The sequence below is a fragment of the Oryx dammah genome, unplaced genomic scaffold (genome assembly GCF_014754425.2).
Source record: "Oryx dammah isolate SB20612 unplaced genomic scaffold, SCBI_Odam_1.1 HiC_scaffold_27, whole genome shotgun sequence".
Classification (NCBI taxonomy): domain Eukaryota; kingdom Metazoa; phylum Chordata; class Mammalia; order Artiodactyla; family Bovidae; genus Oryx; species Oryx dammah.
Genome location: NW_024070211.1, coordinates 890961 through 910914, shown reverse-complemented (window position 1 = coordinate 910914; position 19954 = coordinate 890961). Strand labels below are relative to the sequence as shown.

General features: G+C 56.7%; 1 protein-coding gene and 1 pseudogene across 2 annotated transcripts in view; one reads left to right on the top strand and one right to left on the bottom strand.

Annotated features, from left to right (window-relative positions):
• Positions 1-690: 690 nt before the first annotated feature.
• Positions 691-1419, top strand: LOC120854431 (annotated as a pseudogene).
• Positions 1420-2248: 829 nt separating this feature from the next.
• PADI4 (peptidyl arginine deiminase 4) overlaps positions 2249-19954 on the bottom strand; it is a 32700-nt gene continuing 14994 nt past the window's right edge. For both annotated transcript variants that reach the window (XM_040229401.1, XM_040229402.1), the window contains 9 exons: positions 19742-19845; positions 18725-18836; positions 16349-16456; positions 8050-8204; positions 5959-6100; positions 5601-5703; positions 4704-4774; positions 4048-4188; positions 2249-2632 (listed from right to left, as the gene is read on the bottom strand). In XM_040229401.1, the coding sequence (XP_040085335.1) occupies positions 2399-2632; positions 4048-4188; positions 4704-4774; positions 5601-5703; positions 5959-6100; positions 8050-8204; positions 16349-16456; positions 18725-18836; positions 19742-19845 (1170 nt within the window). In that variant the 3' untranslated portion in view covers positions 2249-2398. The remainder of the gene's footprint in view (positions 2633-4047; positions 4189-4703; positions 4775-5600; positions 5704-5958; positions 6101-8049; positions 8205-16348; positions 16457-18724; positions 18837-19741; positions 19846-19954) is intronic.

Here is a 19954-nt window from a genome sequence, read left to right as displayed (position 1 = left end):
TCCTCCTCAGTCCGGTGAGGGCAGACCCTCCCGGTGACCATCTTCCCCACCATCACGGTCTCCACGCCCCCGCCTGCAAACGGTATCTCTAGATGTTTTCTAAGGCCCCACCACCACCCAGGCTCTACGCGGCTGAAATCTGGCCTCAATTTTCAAGACCTCAAGTCACCAAGTTTTATTTTCTAGAGAGGAATCAAAGTCCAAAAGTCACGGTCATGAAAGAAAACGTTTAAGAAGGACGCAGTGGGGAGTCATCACCTCGTTCCACAAAGCCTGTGGCTCCTACTCCGTGCCGCGTGTCTCCAGCAGGAAACGACGGACAGGGGCCGCTTCACGGGGCCTTCACGCTACTGGAGCGGAAACAAGCTGGAGGGTGCGCGAGGCCACCGGCGCTGCTCGGGGGACAGGCGGCTCTCCCGCCCCGCGCTTGCCTTCCGTGCGTGTTGCTTCTTCTCTAGCCAACAACGTGAATGGGAACCCGACTCTGAGGCTGCATCTTTGCCCTCAAACCTGGTAAACGGCACTGTGTGGTCTACGGAGAAGCCTGAGGCTGGAGGGACTGGATCCCTGCTGCTCTTTCTGCCTGCCGTCTCCATGATCGGTCTACACTCACAGTTTTATTTTTTATCATGAACCAGGAAGGCATGTTGCTGTTTAGTAGCCCAGGCGTGTCGGACTCTCGGCGACCCCATGGGCTGCAGCCCCCCAGGCCCCTCTGTCACTGCGATTTCCCTGCAAGCAGAGCGGGGGGAGCAGCGCCCGCAGCTGCAGGACGATAACGCAACGTGTGCCGTGTTCCCGACTGTCCAGCAGGACTGCGGAGCCACGGGCGAAAGCGCCGGCACCCGCCCCAAGAAGGGGAGAAGCGAGAGAAGACGACGCGAACCCCCCTAGAGGATCGGAAGGGCTGTTTTGAGCTACTTCTTGCAAAATCCCTCCTCTCCTGGGAAGCCCAAAACTGGCAAGAGAAGCAAACAGCAAACCTTCATTAAGGCGTCTCCCGAGGAAGCGCAGCTGTGGTCAGAAGCATTTGATGAGCTGCTACAAAGTAAATATGGTCTTGTTGCATTCAGGGCTTTTTAAAAATCTGAACTCTATGAAGAAAATATTGAATTTTGGCTGGCCTGTGAACACTTCAAAAAAAACCAAGTCATCCCAAAAGCAGTCCTCAAAAGCAAAGAAAATATATACTGACTTCATAGAAAAAGAAGCTCCAAAAGAGATCAACATAGACTTTGAAACAAAAACTCTGATTGCCCAAAACATACAGGAGGCTCCCTGTGGCTGCTTCACAAGTGCCCAGAAAAGGGTGTACAGCCTGATGGGGAACAACTCTTATCCGCGCGTTTCTAGGAGTCAGAATTCTACCAAGACTTGTGTAAAAAGCCACAGATCACCAAGGAACCCCACGCTACCTGAGATGAAAATGGGATCCCAGGAACAGTGGCCGTTTCATTTTTTTCCTAAGGGGAAAGGCTGTCACCTGCAGAAAACACTGTACTTGAATTTAGCCGGGGTGTCCAGGAACCGCCGCTCAGAACTATGATTCAGAGCGGGAGAGTGAATCAGGAGCCGGTCGCCACGTAGGAGAAGCTGGTCCCGAGACAGCTGTAACTGATGGGCCCCAGAGAGAGAGAGAGGTCTAAATGTGCTGTGTCTCATGCTGGTGAAGCAGGAGCTTGAGACTGGGAGGTGATGATGCAAAACTACTGGTCCAGAAGCGTTTACAGTCAGTAGGCCTGGGGCTACGTGGCCTTGGCCGACCGGCTGGACATCCTCCCCTAAATCAGTCCTTGTTGCCACACAGCGGTTTAGATGTAGTTTCTTTAGTTCTAGGTAACAAAGGCAGAGGAACCAGAGATCAAATTGCCAACATCCGCTGCGGCATGGAAAAGGCAAGAGAGTTCCAGAAAAAACACCTATTTCTGCTTTATTGACTATGCCAAGCCTTTGACTGTGTGTATCACAATAAACTGTGGAAAATTCTGAAAGAGATGGGAATACCAGGCCACCTGACCTGCCTCTTGAGAAACCTGTATGCAGGTCAGGAAGCAATAACACCTCTAGGAGAGAGGAGGTATCAGTTGATGGGCCGGTTGAGTAAGAATTGACTGTTCTGAGAACTGACTAATCACAGCTGCTGGGAAGATGCTGCTTCCATCTCTAATGCTTTAGTGGGTCACAAGAGGTCAGACAATCACCATGGGATCAACCTTCTAATATAGTCTTGTAAAAATCAAGCTTATTGTTGAAAATACAAGAACATTGCTTTAAAGCCCTTCATGAGTAGAGAACAGCTAAACAAGAGAAGTAAATTGCTGTAACAGAGACAAAGCAGGGAAATTATTCCTCTAACTAAGCCGGAGTCTAGGCCAGGAGCTCCCTGAGGAGGGGCCGCTCAGGGCTGCATGTGCCACCACTTGAAGGAGAAGGGCTGTCGGCGCACGTTGGTGCCGCAGTGCACGTTCCCTTGCTGGACGTGGTAGGCGTAGTAGTCGTCGAGGAAGGTGCAGTGGAGGCCCAGCGGCTCCAGCAGGGACCGCACCTCCTCCTCCAGGCAGCAGCGGCCGTTGATGACGGGCCCGAAGGGCTTGGGGATGCCCAGGTGCTTGCCCAGCACCAGCATGTTCACCTGCAAAGGGGGCGCCCAGGTCAGGGGCAGCGGTGTGTGCCTTGCGGCACCACCTGAGTGTGCCCTGTAACAGTCCCACTTCACAGGCCAGCAGCGGAGGCCCAGAAAGCTGATGTGAGCTACTGAAGGCCAGGGAGTGAGCCTAGGTCCTGTACCCAAGCCTTCGGACTCTGGGGTCCGTGTTCTCAACCCTTTCCCTCCCTCCTCGCTGCCACCCTCCGGCAAACTCGATTCCTCAAGGCCCCTCTCCAATGCCACTGCCTCTGTGAAGCAGCCTGTGACTCTCCAGATTCTGGCGACTAGTCATCCTCTGGGTTCCCAGAGCTCCCAGCACAGTGCCTGGCACAGAGGAGGCACTTGATACAGATCTGTTGATATTACGATCCGGTGAGTAAGTGACGACACATTTTATAGCACTTTCCATACATAATACTTTATGTAAATGACTGTGTTTCGTCCACAGTTGTTTACATAAGGTATTACACTGGGAGGTGGCCTGTGGATTCGAATCCCAGGACTTTTATACAGCTGTGCGGCCTCGGGCAAGTCACTTGGCCTCTCTGCGCCCCATCAGCAGAAAGAGCCAAGCACGTTCCCACGTGTGACAGTTGCCTGAGAACAGGCAGGCAGCCCGGGCAGCGTGCAGCCAGCTCGGAGTCAGTCTCCAGGTCTTAAGAGTCACTGCAGGGACATCTCGGCTCTCAGACTCGGCCCGTGCGGGCTGCCTGGCACTCTCGACTTCTCCACCTGCTCCACACCCAGGCCCTCGCCCCCAAGCTCCAGTCACAACTCCCTGTGAGGCCTCACAGGGAGGAGGAACCGAGTCAGCCCTCAGATTCCTTCATCTGAGACGCTGCACCGCCAGCTTCAGGCATCAGCTTTCTTTCCCCCGGGGCTAAACTGCAGAAAGAAATGAAATGCTTGGGGCCAAGGAGCTGTATTCAGGAGAGGGGTTACGAGGACGGTGCTCCCTCCTGTCTCGTTTGAGCCAAGGAATCCTTTTTTTCTAAACAAAATTTTCTGCAATATCTCAAAGCATAAAACAGAGACGAATCTAAAGCATGTGAGGGAGGCCCTGTCTTGGAACCCCAGGGTCCCGGAGAACCCAGTCTGCAAACCACCCGCCTAGCTCTTACTTGGCCAGACACAAGGAAGCCCACAGTGGGCAGCGCAGCCAGACCCCAAGCTCAGAACCCCAGCTCTCGCCGGAGACCTGACTCCCTGCGCATCAGCGGGGTGACGACAGTCTTTCACCCCCAGGCGGTTGCCTCTTAAAGGCGCTGTAACCTGGAGAGGGCCACGCAGACCTCGAGGGGTGAGGAGACAGCCAAGCCTGCTGGATCCACAGCCCAAGCGGCCTCTTGGACTTAAGACTGTGGGCAAAGCTGGGTGGGCTCAGAGGTCCACATCCTCACCATGTTTGGGAAAAAGGCTTCGGCCTTGGGGGTCCCTCGCGAGTCTTTGATGAGCTTGAAGAGCTGTGGGATGTCCACAATGTCCCGCTCGGCCAGGCCCAGCTCCCTCTTCAGCACCGCCCGGTTCCAGTCGATGCATTTCTGGGGGGTGGGAGGAGGGGCAGCGGTGGGCGGGGCGGGGACTCGGGGTTTGGGGGTGGGGTTCGGGGGTGGGGCGCAGGCAGGCTGGTTTAAGGGGAGGGCCTGAGATGGCCAGGAAGGCAGCGGGGCACCTCCTGGCCCCTCTCCTGCTGCCTTTGCTCGGCCCCGCCCTGGCTCCCCTTCAGTGTCCCTGCCTGTCCCACCCCTCCAGCGCTTGGCTTCTTGCCTCTTGCACGCCTCCGTGCCTGTTTTTGAGTCTGCCCTGTCTTTCTCTGACTTTGCCAACTCTTTTCTCACACACACAGACAGACACACAGACACACACACACACAGATACAGACAGATAGACACAGACACACAGAGACACACACACACACTGACCCAGATCCCGGGACTGATCACCCGGAAGGGTCTGTCCTGGGCTTCTAACCTCGGGGAAGAGAGCTGGGCGTGGGGGTGGGGGTGAGTGTCAGGTCGCTGGGGGTGTGACATGCCCTGAATGGCCAGGCTAGTACCTCCACGTACGAATTGTGTTCTCTCAGTATCTTGTCTGACAGAATGTCCTTTATTTTCTGCTGTTTTTTTCCTGTCATGGAGAAAAAGAAGCAGGTGAATTCAGAGATCCACTTTGCTCTTCCCAGAAGGTCCAGTAGGGACTCAGTTTTCCCATCTATAAAATGGGGGCAGCGATGATTCAGAACACACAGGTTTGTTGAGTATCTGGGAGGTAAATGACTTTAATAAAATAATTTACACTGGGTAAGTTCTTATTAAGAGCGTTACTTTCAGTCTCGTAAATTCTCTCATCTCCAAAGGGATCCTGTTTCCTGAGGGGCAGAGGCCTGACCATTGCCTGATGCTCCATGACATACACAGACACTAGGTGAAAACTCAGTCGTAGCGACTTCAACCTCTGACTCCAGCCTGAGTCTGTGGACATCACTGAGAAAAATATTTCATTCTGTGCTCCATCCGGATTAAACTTTTTTTCAGGTCCTCAAACACGGCTTGCTTCCTCCTGCCTCTGAGCCTTGGCTGTTCCTTCCGCCTGGATTATCTGGACTGTCTTTAGTCCCATCCCACTGCCCCGTTTATCTGGCCAACTCCTGCTCACCTCTCATACTCAGGCCTGATCTTTGCCTCCTCCAGGAAGCCTTCCTGGGACTCCTACCAGACACCCCTCAAAGCCCCCGTGTTGTTGCTTCCTGAACTCACTCGCCCCGGACTGAGTCCCGAGGGCAGGGGCCTCCTCCTCCCTGTTCACGCGGCACCCCTACCGCCCCACACAGTGCCTGGTGCCCGGTGGCGGGGCGGAAGATGCCAGTGGCCTGAGTGATTCCCATCTGGGGATGGGAGACCACGTGTAGGCAGAGGAAGCTTCCCAGGGGAAAGGCCAGGCGCGGCCAACTTACTCTTGACCCCTTGGAACAGCAGGGCCTCCCCGTGGCCCTCCTTCAGCTGCTCCTGGAGCAGTCTGTAGCAGGCCCTGGGGCTGGCCAGGAGAAGCCGGAAGCCCTGGGGGCAGAAAGCCTGCGGTCAGAGGTTAGTTTGGATCCTGGGGCTCCCGGGAGGAAGGCTCTGCCAAGGGTGTGGGGAGTTGGGGCTTGGACCTAGGCTGGCTGCTTCTTCCATGCCCCGTTCTGGGTGAGGGAGAAAGATTTGGGAAGATAAGGTCAGTGTCCCGCACCCTCCCCAGCAGAGGCAGAGCTGAGTCTGGGAACCCGGGAAGGAGGTCTGTGGCTTCCTTCAGGCAGCCCCCCAAGACCACACCTTCTTTTGCACTGGAACGAAGCTCAGGAACTCGTCCACGTGGCCCACGGACAGCCAGTCGGAGTAGAGCCTCACCGGGGCCTGCACCCGCTGGGCACCCAGGAAGTCCTGCAGGGTCCGGTGCATCTCTTGGCTCTCCTTGCTGCCAACAGAGGGGTGTTATGGGGAGACAGGTATGCTTTTAGGCTGTGGTGCTGGAGAAGACTCTTGAGAGTCCCTTGGACAGCAAGGTCAACCCAGTCAATCCTAGAGGAAATCAACCCTGAATATTCATTGGAAGGACTGACTCTGAAGCTGAAGCTCCAGTACTTTGGCCATCTGATGCCAAGAGCCAACTCATTGGAAAAAAGACCCTGAAGCTGGGCAAGATGAGGGCGGGAGGAGAAGGGGACGACAGAGGGTGAGATGGTTGGATGGCATCATCGACTCGCTGGACATGAGTTTGAGCAAGCTCCGGGAGATGGTGAAGGACAGGGAAGTCAGGCGTGCTGCGGTTCACGGGGTCACAAAGGGTTGGACGTGACTGAGCAACTGAACAGCTACAGCAGCAATGGGGAGATGGGCGTCCCTGCTGGCTCAGCTGCTAAAGGGCCCGCCTGCAGCTCAGGAGACCGGGTCTGATCCCTGGGTCGGGAAGATCCCCTGGAGAAGGAAATGGCAACCCACTCCAGTATTCTTGACTGGAGAATCCCACGGGCGGAGAAGCCTGGAGGGTTACAGTCCATGGCCTCACAAAGAGTTGGATACTTGTGACCGAGTGACTAACGCTTTCACTTTCATGGGGAGACGGGGGTGGGGGAGTCCACAAGGGTGGGAGTTACCAAGGGAGTCTCTGAGGGCCTGGGACTTGGTGAAGTGGTCAGGATTCTTCAGGGAAGGGGTTCAGACCCTGGGATGCCTTCTGTTATTATCGTATCTCCTACCACCTGAGGAGTTTAGAATCTGTCACCCCAGTTTTACTGGGGACAGCCGAGGCATGGGGTCAGTGAAGGATGTAGGCCCAGTCCTCAGCCTCTGCAAGCGCTGCCTGGTGACTCCGCCTGGATGCTGGTGTCGTGAGCAGCATCGCCGTGGGTGTGGAGCTGGTCCCACCGAGTCTGCCCCCTTGTCAGCTGTACGCCCTTGCGCACACCCCGTCACCGCCCCGGCCTCCGCGCTCTCCCTGCCCCGGCCTCCAGGCGCCTTCGGGACCCGGCCCTTCACTCTCCCTCTTGCTCAGTTTCTGTTCTAGCCCCTCTGGCCTTGAACCCACGGCGTTCATTCAGGGCCTTTGCCCATGATCTTTTCAAACAACGTCTATTTATCTGGCCGCACCAGGTCTCAGCTGCGGCTCGTGGGTGCTTTAGCTGCAGCCCGCAGACTCTTAGCTGCTGCATATGGGATCTAGTTCCCTGAGCAGGAGTCGAACCCGAGCCCCCTGCGCTGGGAGCTCGGAGTCTCAGTCGCTGGACCAGCAGGGAAGTCCCTGCCCAGGCACTCTCTGCTCCAGATCCCCGTGCGGCCGCGCCCTGCTTGTCATCGGGCCTCGGGCCCTGCCCCAGAGAAGCCCTCCTGGGTCTCCCTACCCGGCTTCCCTCTCCTCTTCTGCCCCACGTTTGTGCTTTCTTTACTGCTGGAAATTCTTACTTGTTAGCTTTTCGGTGGCGCGTCGTCCCCACTAGGACAGTGGCAGGGCTTGCCCGTCCTGCTCAGGGCCACACTCCCTGCCAGCTCCTGGCACAGGGCCCGCACGAAGCAGACGCTCAGCAAACATTCAGCGGCCCGAGGTGTGCAGGTGGCCGAGCTTGGAACTGGGCTCCCCACTGGGTGTTCTTTGCTGTCTGCTTTGATTCCCCACAGTCCCTCAAGTTTGTTGAGCCCTCTTTTTTTTCTTCTGCATTGAGAAGCATGCAGGGTCTTCGTTTCCCAGCCAGGGATCCACCCCACGCCCCCGTGTTCGAAGCGTGGACTCTTAACCCATGGGACCCCAGGGATGTCCCCGCTGAGCCCTCCTGGCCAGGAGCCAGCAGGGAAGCCCTCTGCTCCGGCCTCTGCTGCACCCCACTCCCCTGCGCCCCTGAGTCCGCCCCCCTCCCTGCCTCCTCTCCTCACCTGGGGTAACCGCTGTCCCCAATGAGAATCCTGCCCAGCGGGTACGCCTTCCCCCCGACCGTCACTGGGGGGCTCACTTCCAGGTTCCCAAAGGAGTCGAGGTCAGTCACACTGCCCGTCTGGGGCCCGCGAGTCACGTAGCCAAAATTTGGACCCTGGGGTGGGAGGAGCAGGGGCCAAGAGTTAGAGAACCCGGGGTCTTGGGGACGAGAGCGTGGGGTCCAGGTTTAAAGATGAGCTTGGTCACAGCAGAGACCCTTCGGCCCCTGGTTCAGAGCAGGTCCCGACACTGTCCGAGGGATTCTGAAGGAAGGCTGAGTCAGCGCAGGCAAGAGAGGGGTTTATGAGTCTCTGCGGGGCGCGTTCTGAGCCTTGCGTGTGTGCCTGCTCAGTCGCTCAGCTGTGCCCCACTCTTTGTGACTCCATGGATTTATAGCCTGCCAGGCTCCTCTGTCCACGGGATTTCCCAAGGAGGAGTACTGGAGTGGGTCCCCACTTCCTCCGTCAGGGGATCTTCCTGACCCAGGAATCGAGCCCACGCGTGCTGTGTCTGCTGCACTGCCCGGTGGAGTCTCTGCCCCGGAGCACGGGGGAAGCCCGCTTCATAAGCTCTAACTCGGGTGTGAAAATGAGTCTGCAAGGTTCCATCCCTGTCCTCAGAGCAGAAACTATGGTCAGGAAGACTGCGGCTCGAGCTGTCTCTAGAGCAGACGCTCCTGGTCCACACGGGGCGCGTCCCAGCCTGGGGCTGCCGTGGGCCGCCCCACGAGGCTGCGGCCCCTCGTCCTCGTGAGAAGACCGCGGGGGCGGCGCCCCTCCCACCCCGCGTTGGCTTCCGGCTGCCGCTGTAAGCCGATGGCTCTGAGCTCAGAGGTCTGAGTCAGCCTCACGGGACTGGAATCAAGGGGTGGCAGGCTGGCTCCTTCTGCAGGCTCTGGGAGAGAACCCATTTCCCTTCCTTTTTCAGCTTCTAGTGGTCAGCTGGCTGGCGGCTCTTCTTCCACATTCAGTGCCCGTCACTCCAGTCTCTGCTGCTGACATCAGGAGTCTTTTCCCATCCCGGCCCTGCTTCCTCCCTTTCATGAGGAGCGTTGTGAGGGCATAGAGTCCTCCCAGATCACCCAGGAGAATCCCCATCACAGGATCCCTGACTTAACCTCATTTGCAAAGCCCCTGTTGCCATGTAAGACGGCACCTGCTTCTGGGGTTAGGGCCCATCGGAGAGGCCATCCTCAGTCTGCCCACTGCGCCTCTAACCCTGTGCTTCTGTGCTGTGCTTAGTCGCTCAGTCCTGTCTGACTCTTTGTGACCCCGTGGACTGTAGCCCACCAGGCTCCTCTGCCCATGGGGATTCTCCAGGCAAGAATACTGGAGTGGGTAGCCTATCCCTTCTCCAGGGGAATCTTTCTGACCCAGGAGTCGAATCGGGGTCTCCTGCGTTGCAGACAGATCCTTTACCAGCTGAGCTACCAGGGAGCCCACCTCTAACTCTACTTCCCACAAATTGATGGTTTGTACCCTGGGGCTTCATGGGGGCCACAGACGCCCTGAAACTTGATGCCGAATAGTGGGCTTGGGAGCGTTTTGCAGGAAGATGAGTAGTCTCAGTCCCGTGAGGCTGACTCGGACTTCTGAGCTCAGAGGTCTGTGACTCCACAGGCCTAACCCCATTATTTCCAAATCCTCCCTTTCTCTCTAAAATCCTTGCCAACCTGACCTCCTCCCCTGCTGGGCCATCAAAACTGCTCCCTTGAGCTCCTCTGGTGGTCTGGTGGTTAAGAGTCCACCTTGCAATCCAAGAGACCAGGGTTCAGTCCCTGGTCTGGGAAGGTCCCACTTGCCACGGGACAGCGAAGCCCGTGCCCCCAGCTACAGAGCCTGTGCCCTGAAACAAGAGGAGTGGCCGCGGTGAGAAGACCCCCACAGCTGGAGGAGGGCTGTGCGCAGCTGGAAGCCCCCCAGCAAACACCAGCCAGCCAAGAGGCCAGCATGGAACAGACGCCCCTCGGGGTCTCCGAGGCCGCAGTTCGCTCAGTGCGCAATGCCTGGGCTCCCTTGTCCCTGCGCGGCGCCTGGGTCGGCTGGTCACCCCCGGCCTTCCCACGCTCTCTGCACTTGGCGTTTGGGACGTCGTGTGCCGCGGTCTCCCTCCCTTTGCTCCCTCTGAGTCTCCTGTGCGCTGGGGGTGGCGGTGGGCACAGACCTGGTCCTCCCTTCACTCCCTCCCCCGGTGGTCTCGCCTGGTCTCGAGAAATACCGTCCACATGCTGACCGTGGCCAGGCTCACAGCGCGGTCTGCACGTCCCTCCCAAACGCCGTGAGTGCGTCCCTGGCCTGCCTGACGCCCCGCTTGGAGGCTGACCGAACATCTCACTCTTGCGCCAATCAGAACTGCTGACCCTGCTCCCCACTCCCTCATTCCCTGCCTGTCCCGAGGTCCTCCCCTCCCAGGGGGTGGCGCCAGCCCCCACGAGGGTCAAGGCCCGGAGTTCCCCCTTGTCAATCCTGCACAGTGTCAGGAAGTCCTGTTCGTTCTGCCCTCAAAGCGTATCCCAAGGGACTTCCCAGGGGCTGAGACTCCTCACTCCCAGCTCAGAGACACTGGGTTGAATCCCTGGTCAGGGACCTAGACCCCACACGCTGCAACTTAAGCTCCTGCAGGCTGAAACTAAGGCCTAGTGCAGGCAGATCAGCAAGTAAATATTAAAAATAAAATCGCATCCCAAAGCCAGCTGCTTCTCCACCCTCCTCGCCCCATCATCTGCCACCAGGCACAGAGGTGACCTTGTCCCCGATCCCCCGCCCCACCCTTCCTCGCTGTGGTCCATTCTCAATATGCAACTAGAGACTGCCTTTAACAGCACCAATCAGATCATACTCATCCTCTGCTGAAGACTCTGCAATGACTCCCCAGAGTCTCAGATTCTGAAGAAATGGCCTCACAGTGGCCAGGAAGCCCCAGGACCCGTTTCCCCCAGGGACACCCATTCCTGCCACATGCCTGCCTCCCCGCCTCTCTGCCTCTTGCTCACTCGGCGCCCCCCTTCCGGCCTCCTCACCACTCCCTGGGAATGCCAGGCACGTCCCGCCTCAGGACCTTAGCACTGGCTTTCCCGCTGCCCAGAACCCTCTTCACCCTGACCAAGAGGCAACTCCTTGACCTCTGTGGAGTTTTTGTTCCGGTGTCAGCTTCTCGACGAGGCCTCCCCTGACCATTTCATTTAAAGTTGCCATCTAGTCCCCCCAGCACTTTGGCTGCTGGCAGCCCCGTGATTCTGCTTTCTTTTTCTGTAGTACTTGACTGCACCTCCCAACATATAATGTAATTTATTTATTCATTAGGCTTACTGTTCTGGCCTTCCCTGGGGGTCCAGTGGTTAAGAACCCACCTGCCAGTGCGGGGCACACAGGTTCGATCCCTGGTCTGGGAACTAGATCCCACGTGCCGCAGAGCGACCGAGTGCGTGCGCCCCAGCAGCTGAGCCCACACACCCGAGCGCCCACTCTGCAACCAGAGAGAGCCCGTGCAGCCAAGAATAAATAAATTTAAAAAACTCATCGTTGCTGTCCCACTGCCCAGAACCCTCTTCTCCCAGACATCCGCAGAGTCAGCTCCTTCACCTCTTTGGAGTGTTTGCTCCACTGTTAGCTTCTCAACGAGGCCTCGCCTGACTATTTCATTTGTCTATCTCTCTGAGCTAGAATGACAACCCCATAAGAGTAGGGGCCTTGGCATTGCTCAGCAATAGATCCCTACTGCCTAGAACAGGGCTGGACACAGAGTACGTGCTCAAAGAATGTGTGATGAAGGAATGATAAATTCACCCGAGTCACTGCCCTGGCTGTCGCCATGAGATGAAAGGTACAAAGGCTGCAGGCTTGGGTTTCTGCAGTCAAGGGGTTTCCACTGTCTGCAGAAGGGGGTCCCCCAGAGTGGGGTGTGCAGGAGATGCCCGGACGGGGGTACGTGCCATCGATCCCAGCACAGACTTAGAAGGTGTCCAGGTTCTCCTCCAGTCTTTCTGGTCAGTCAAAGATAAAGGTCTCAGAGCGGTGGGACAAATCCACCCGTAACACCCACTCACCTCCTGTCTTAACAAAGAGAGCAAAGCCTCGATTCTGAGTTTTTGTGGACCTTTGTGTGAAGATGGACCTGAAAGCACTCTTTGGTTTCATTCAGTTTAACCTCAAGGTTAAACGCTTCTATTTATGGCAAGCGCACTTGGTGCTCCATTTACTGGTTTAAAGTTTACTGGCGTCGCCTTGTAGAAGGAACAGCCCCCACGTGTCAGGCTGTGCGCCAAGTGCCTGGTGAGCGGTGAAGGCACCATGGCCCAGATCCTGCCTGCGTGGCACTTCCAGCTTATCTGGGAGGCAGAGGGTGGGAAGCAAGCAGGCTGGTGATGTATAACAGAGACTCCAGGAGGAACAGGCAGGTGGAGAATACCACGGCCGTTTGTGGGTCCTTCTGCCTCAGGCTGGCCTCCCTGAGGGCACAGAGGCTGAGACCTGGAGGTGGAGCTGCAGCCAGACCCTGAACTGGGAAAGGCGCTGCAGGCAGTGGAAACAGCAGGTGCGAAGGCCCCGGGGTGAGCACAGGCCGGGCACACGTGAAGGCCAGGAAGGAGGCCAGTGGGGCTGCAGCCAGGGGAGGGGCAGGGAAGTGGCCCAGAGCTGGAGAAGCAGACGGCGCTGTAGCCTGGTGAGGAGGTTGATTCTCATCCCAATTCTTTTTATAAAGTTTATTTTCATCTATTTATTTGGCTGCATCAGGTCTTAACTCCCTGACCAGGCGAGGGGGAATCTTAGTTCCCCACCAAGACATTGGACCTGCACCTCCGGCATTGCAAGGAGGATCCGTAATCACTGAGCCACCAGGGAAGCCCCTGAGAAAGCAAGTGTGAAGGCGCTAGTCACTCTGTGCGGTCTGACTCTCTGTGGCCCCGTGGACTGTAGCCCGCCAGACTCCTCTGTCTGTGGGATTCTCCAGGCAGGAATCCTGGACTGGGTAGCCATGCCCAGGGGTCGAACCGGCACTTCCTGCATGGCAGATGGAGTCTTCACCGTCTGACCCACCAGGAAAGCCCGGGGAAGTCCCTATTCCCCTATCCCCAATTCTTTTCCTGAGTGATTTGCGTCAAGATACCCCGACCTGGTGGCTCAGATGGTAGAGAATCCACCTGCAATGCAGGAGACCTGGGTTTGATCCCTGGGTTGGGAAGATCCCCTGGAGGAGGGCATGGCAACCCACTCTAGGATTCTTGCCTGGAGAATCCCATGGCAGAGGAGTCTGGCGGGCTACAGTCCACGGGCTCACAAAGAATTGGACACGACTGAGTGACTAAGCACAGTGACTAACACCCCTGACCGACGTGCGGGCTAAGGGACCACCACAGCCTCCCTCCATCTGAGGCTGTCTATAGGAAGGCCAGTTTTCATTCCAATCCCAAAGAAAGGCAATGCCAAAGCATGTTCAAACTACCACACAATTGCACTTGTCTCACACACTAGCAAAGTAATGCTCAAAATTCTCCAAGCCAGGCTTCAATAGAACATGAACCGTGAACTTCCAGATGTTCAAGCTGGATTTAAAAAAGGCAGAGGAACCAGAGTTCAATTTGCCAACATCTGTTGGATCATCAAAAAAGCAAGAGTTCCAAAAAAACATCTTCTGCTTTATTGACTACACTAAAGCCTTTGACTGTGTGGATCATATGAAACTGTGGAAAATTCTGAAAGAGATGGGAATACCAGACCACCTGACCTGCCTTCTGAGAAATCTGTATGCAGGTCAGGAAGCAACAGTCAGAAGTGGACATGGAACAACAGACTGGTTCCAAATAGGAAAGGGAATACATCAAGGCTGTATATAGTCACCCTGCTTATTTAACTTATATGCAGAGTACATCATGAGAAACGCTGGGCTGGAAGAAGCACAAGCTGGAATCAAGATTGCCGGGAGAAATCTCAATAACCTCAGATATGCAGGTTATTGACACCACCCTTATGGCAGAAAGTGAAGAGGAACTAAAGAGCCTCTTGATGAAAGTGAAAGAGGAGAGTGAAAAAGTTGGCTTAAAGCTCAACACTCAGAAAACTAAGATCATGGCATCTGGTCCCATCACTTCATGGGAAATAGATGGGGAAACAGTGGAAATAGTGACAGACTTTATTTTTTGGGCTCCAAAATCACTGCAGATGGTGATTGCAGCCATGAAATTAAAAGACGCTTAGTCCTTAGAAGGAAAGTTATGACCAACCTAGATAGCATATTCAAAAGCAGAGACATTACTTTGCCAACAAAGGTCCGTCTAGTCAAAGCTATGGTTTTTCCAGTAGTCATGTATGGATGTGAGAGTTGGACTATAAAGAAAGCTGAGCTCTGAAGAATTGATGCTTTTGAACTCTAGTGTTGGAGAAGACTCTTGAGAGTCCCTTTGGTTGCAAGGAGATCCAACCAGTCCATCCTAAAGGAAATCAGTCCTGAATACTGACTGGAAGGACTGATGCTGAAGCTGAAATTCCAATACTTTGGCCACCTGATGCGAAGAACTGATTCGTTTGAAAAGACCCTGATGCTGGGAAAGACTGAAGACGGGAGAAGGGGGTGACAGAGGATGAGATGGTTGGATGGCATCACCGACTCGATGGACATGGGTTTGAGCAAGCTCCGGGAACTGGTGAAGGATGGGGAGGCCAGCTGTGGTGCAGTCCATGGGGATGTAAAGAGCTGGACGCGACTGAGCGACGGAACTGAACCGAATGGCAGAGACGTCATGACCCCAACTGATTCCCTGTGTCGGCAGCACGCAGCACAGGAGAGCCAGCAAGTTAAACTCAGGTCTCCTTTCAAAGCCTCCCGCGTGGGCAAGGTCAGCCCCTTGCCCTTTGGGGAACAGAATGCTGCTTGGAAAGCCATTCACCACAGCACAGCTTGCACCTCACCCTCCTTCCTCCGTCTTCTCTGGGTGCCTGAGGTCAGGGGGCTGTCAGGGCTCAGAGCACAGGCCTGGGTCTCTCTGAGAAACCAGGGGCAGTGTGCTCATGGCCTGCTTTGAGTTCCAACTTAACTGCCTTTTTGTGTGACCTCGAGAAAGCTGCTTCACCTTTTGAGCCTCAGTTTCTCCATCTATAAAATGGGCCTAGTAGTAGCACCTACTATTAAAGGTTGTCAGACAAATTACGTGAGCTCATGTAGGCATTCAGCACTGAGTGCCACAGGACACGAGGCCCAAATGTAACCATTATTATAGTTGTTACCATTTTTATTATTCTGTGCTGAGTTTGCAGGAAGCTACCCAGTTAGTCAAGCATGACTCGATGATACGCTCTCACCTGACCCCCTAAACACATGTGGAGACCTTGGCTGATAAAGTCACACCGAGGAAATGACCACTCTTGTCCTGAACACCCTGTGTGTCCCAAGGGGAGCCCCTGAAAGTCACACTCCCACCCAAAAGACAGAGCCAAGAGCATCTTTTTTTTCTTTTGGCTATACCACAGGGCATGAGGGATCTTAGTTCCCTGGCCGGAGGGTGAACCTGTGCCCCGTACAATAGAAGTGCGGAGTCCTAACCGCTGGACACCAGCGAGGTCCCAAGAGCATCTGCAGTGGAACAAGAGTGCCCACACCCGACCTACATGCTCAGCAGGGTTTTCTTGAAGGACAGCTCGAGCTCATAGCCAGAAAGGACTTTGGGAAAGGCAAACCCTTATCTCATCACATAACAGAAATATCCCAGCCAGAGGCTTTCTGAAGATTCAGTGGCTAAGACTCCACACTTCCAACATACGGAGTGTGGGTTTGATCCCTGGTCAGGGAACTAAGATCCCTCATGTCAAGCCGTGAGCTGAAAAAGAAAATTAAAATAAAATAGTAACTTTAAAAAGGGCTTCCCTGGTGGCTCAGCAGTAAAGAACCCGCCTGCCAATGCAGGAGACTTGGGTTTGATTCCCTGGGTCGGGAAGATCCCCTGGAGGAAGAAATGACGGCCCACTCCAGTATTCCGGCCTGGAGAATCCCACGGACCGAGAAGCCTGGCTGTCTATAGCCCAAGGGGTTGCAAAGAGTTGGACATGACTGAGCACGCACACACACAGAGAAATGCAAACTTGAAAACAAAGATAGCGACGGATAGACAGATAATTTTAAGAAAACTGCCCCTCCACCAGTGCGACGGCTGCTCGGCCTCCTGCGGACCTACGCACCTGCGGGTGCTCCGTGTGGGGCGGGGGATGGAAGCCAGGAATGAGGCGGGAGCCGGGCGTGCACGCTGCGCCCACCCCGTGCGGCACGTACCAGCATGCACTTGACGGGGAAGTCCTTCAGGCCTCTGTTCCTCGGGGAGTCAAAGACCACAGGCAGCGTCCTGTGTGGGGCTTGGGTGTAGCCGATCTCCATCTCATCCTGCGCAGGGAGAGGGGCAGGGAGGCTGTCACACCTGCTCCCGACGCCTGGCGCAGGGATGGGGGCTGGAGAACCATCTGCTCTCTCTCCCCATGGGGTCAAGGGCGAATGCACTGGGTTATTCAACCCCAGAAGAGGGCCTCTGGGAAAGCAGAGCTTACTGTCCTGTACTTGAATCCATGTGCAGAGGAATCCACCCAGGTGCCCTTCACTCTTGCTCCTGGTGGGTGCCAGGGACCCATGGTGTACCAGCCCTGGGCCCTGAGCTCGAGGGGCGACCCAAGAGCTGGGCATTCAGCACCCAGAGCTAGGAGGGGAGGAGAGGGAGGGGAGGCGTCCACGGGAACACAGAGGGGGACTTGCAATGCAGCTGGGATGGCGCAGGGGAGACTTAAAGAGGTTCTAGTGAAATGGCACCCACTCCGGTTCTCTTGCCTGGAAAATCCCATGGACGGAGGAGCCTGGTAGGCCACAGTCCATGGGATTGCAAAGAGTCAGACACGACTGAACGACTTCACTAGTGGGGCACAGGGGACTCTGCTCAGCGCTCCGTGATGACCCAAATGGGGAGAGGATCTAAGAAAGCGCAGAGGCACGCGCACGTGTGCCTTCCCTGTGGCTCGGCCGGTGAAGGGTCTGCCTGCCGCGCGGGAGACCCTGGTTCCCTCCCTGCGTCGGGCAGAGCCCTGGAGAAGGGATGGGCTACCCACTCCAGTGTTTTTGTGCTTCCCTGGGGGCTCAGCTGGTAAAGAATCCGCTTGCGATGCGGGAGACCTGGGTTTGATCCGTGGGTCAGGAAGATCCCCTGGAGGAGGGGATGGCGACCCACTCCAGTATCCTTGCCTGGAGAATCCCATGAGCAGAGGAGCCTGGCGGGCTAGAGTCCACGGGGTTGCGAAGGGTCAGAGACGACTGAGCGACCGAGCGCAGCGCAGCACGTGTACACGTACAGCTGATTCACTTTGCTGCAGAGCAGAAACTAGCACAGCATTGTGAAGCACCGGTTCTCTAACACAAATGAATAATGAAAGTGAAGTGAGAGCCGCTCAGTCATGTCCGACTCTGGGACCCCATAGTCCATGGGATTCTCCAGGCCAGAACACTGGAGTGGGTAGCCTTTCCCTTCTCCAGGGGATTTTCCCAACCCAGGGATCGAACCCAGGTGTCGCTCATTGCAGGCGGATTCTTTACCAGCTGGGCCACAAGAGAAGCCCACAAATGCATAATAATAATAATAATAATAATAATAAAAGAGCACTGCTGAGTTGGAGCCTGGAGGACAGAGGTAATCCTGTCCCAGAAGAGGGTGGGTAAGGCCCGAGCTGAGGCCCTGGGACAGAGACAGGAGGGCACAGATCGGGTCGGGTGCACACCTGGCCTGTATTCCAGCCGGCAGGAATATGGCCTAAACTTGGCCATAAAACACTATTAGGCTGAACCATCTTGGAGGTTCAAACTGCCATTCTCTGAGATGGAAAATGGTGACGTTTCAGCCATTTCATCTAGCTTGCTCTAACACAGGTGGAATGATAGGAAAGGCAGAGAGGGTATTATCTGGGGGCTGTGTGTGTGTGTCAGCTGCTTCAGTCTCGTCTGGCTCTTTGCGACCCCGTGGACTGTAGCCGTCAGGCTCCTCTGTCCACGGGATTCTCCAGGCAAGAATACTGGAGTGGGTTGTCGTTTCCTTCTCCAGGGGATCTTCCTGACCCAGGGATCCTCATGACCCAGGCATCCAACCCGGGTCTTCTGCATTGCAGTCAGAGTCTTTGCCATCTGAGCCAGCAGGGAGGCCACACATGGGGTTAGAAAGGAGTGCTGATCCAGGGTGGCAGACGTGGGGCAATTGGATCGGGAGGCAGCTGAGAGGGGGAGACGGGCGCCTTGGAAGACGCTGGAGCAGAGCTGTGGCCTGGCCTGGAGGCCGAGCCCGGGGTGGCCTGGCCTGGAGGCTGGGCCGCTGGGGGTGCCGCTTGAGCCCCAGCCCCCGAGCTTTGCAGCATTTGTTCAGTTTCCTGAGGTCGTCTGAGAGTTTTCAAGCAGGAAGGAAGTCATCTCAGTGACACGGCTAGCAGGCCATTTAAAGGTCAGTAGGGTCACTTTCCTGAGCTTCTCCCGTCTGCGGGGACCCTGGGAGGCTCTTAACTCCTCGCCGGCCGAGGAAGGGTGGTCAGTGGGGTGCGGGCCAAGCCCGTGGAGCCGGGGCCCCGTGTCCCTTGACCCTCGGGGTGTGCCTCCCGCGCCCAGCTCGCCTGCCCCGAGAGCACACACCTGCATCCACCGGTCGTTCACGCTCTCCTCCTGCGCACAGACGGTCAGCTTGCACTTGGCTTTCTTGGCCAGCGTGGTCAGTGACGTCAGGAAGTCCTCGTTTTCAAATAACCTAGAAAGATCAGGAAGAAAGAAAAGGTCCTCTGGGCCCCCGATTCTGCACCCAGCGGCCTTGGCTGGGCTCTGAGGAGGCGGGCTGGACTAAGGGTGGAGCAGGCGCAGGAGCTGAGGCCAGGACACAGACGGGACCCCCGCGGTGGGTTCTTCGAGACCCCTGGAGCCCGATGGAGACCCCCGCTTGCCCCATCTGTCTGCTCTGAGCACGCTGTTTCCTTGAACTCTGCTGACAACCCAGGAGGGGACCAGCAGGCAGCCTTCCAGCGAGCAGAAGGCAGAGCGCAGAGGTGAGAGTCAAGGTCATGCCACGTGCGTTCAGGTCCAGGCCTTGCTGGCTTCCAGGCTGCGTCCTGACCACTAGGTAACACTCGCAGCCCTCCTTCCCCCAGGTGGCACGAAGTGGTGGGGGCAAGGCCCCCCCGGGGCCCTGTGTGGTTATCAGGGGCTCCCAGGCCGTGGGATGGACGCCCAGGGCCCCCTGCCGCGTGCCCTGCCCCAGGATGGAGAACGCGAGCTCAGAGGTTGGTCAGGAACGGGTGTTGGAAATGAGTGCCCGGGGTTCCGTGTGCAGGGCCGCCCAAGTGGGAGCCCGGAGGCCTCGCCCAGAGGACCAGAGCTCTCATCTTCCGGGTCTGGCGAAGTCCAAAGGCCCCCAGGCGCTAAAGCCACCCTCAGGATACTCGGGCAGGAGAGTGACAGGGAAACAGCACCCACGATGACTTCCCTGCCCACTTACGGCGCCAAACAAGCCCGCCCTCAGCCGCTGCCGCAGGAGCACCCCTGCCCCCATCCACGCCGCTGGGCACGAAGCGCTCCGGGGTCCTGCTCCAGGGTCTCCCGGGGTGTGTGTGTGTGTGTGTGTGTGTCTGGGCCCCGCCCCGGCCCTCCAGGGCCCCTCACCTGCACACGTACACCTCCGTCGGGGGCTGGGTGTTGGGGGTCATGATCCAGGGGGCCACACGGAAGACCACGCTGTCCTGGAAAAGCAGGCTTTGGGGGAGCTTCTGCGGCGGGCGGGGGGTGCGAGAGAGGGGCTGTGAGAGTAGCCAGGTGCACGGGGAGCCCCTCCCCAGCTGGGCCTGGGCCTGGAAGCCCAGCCCCGCTCCCGCCCCA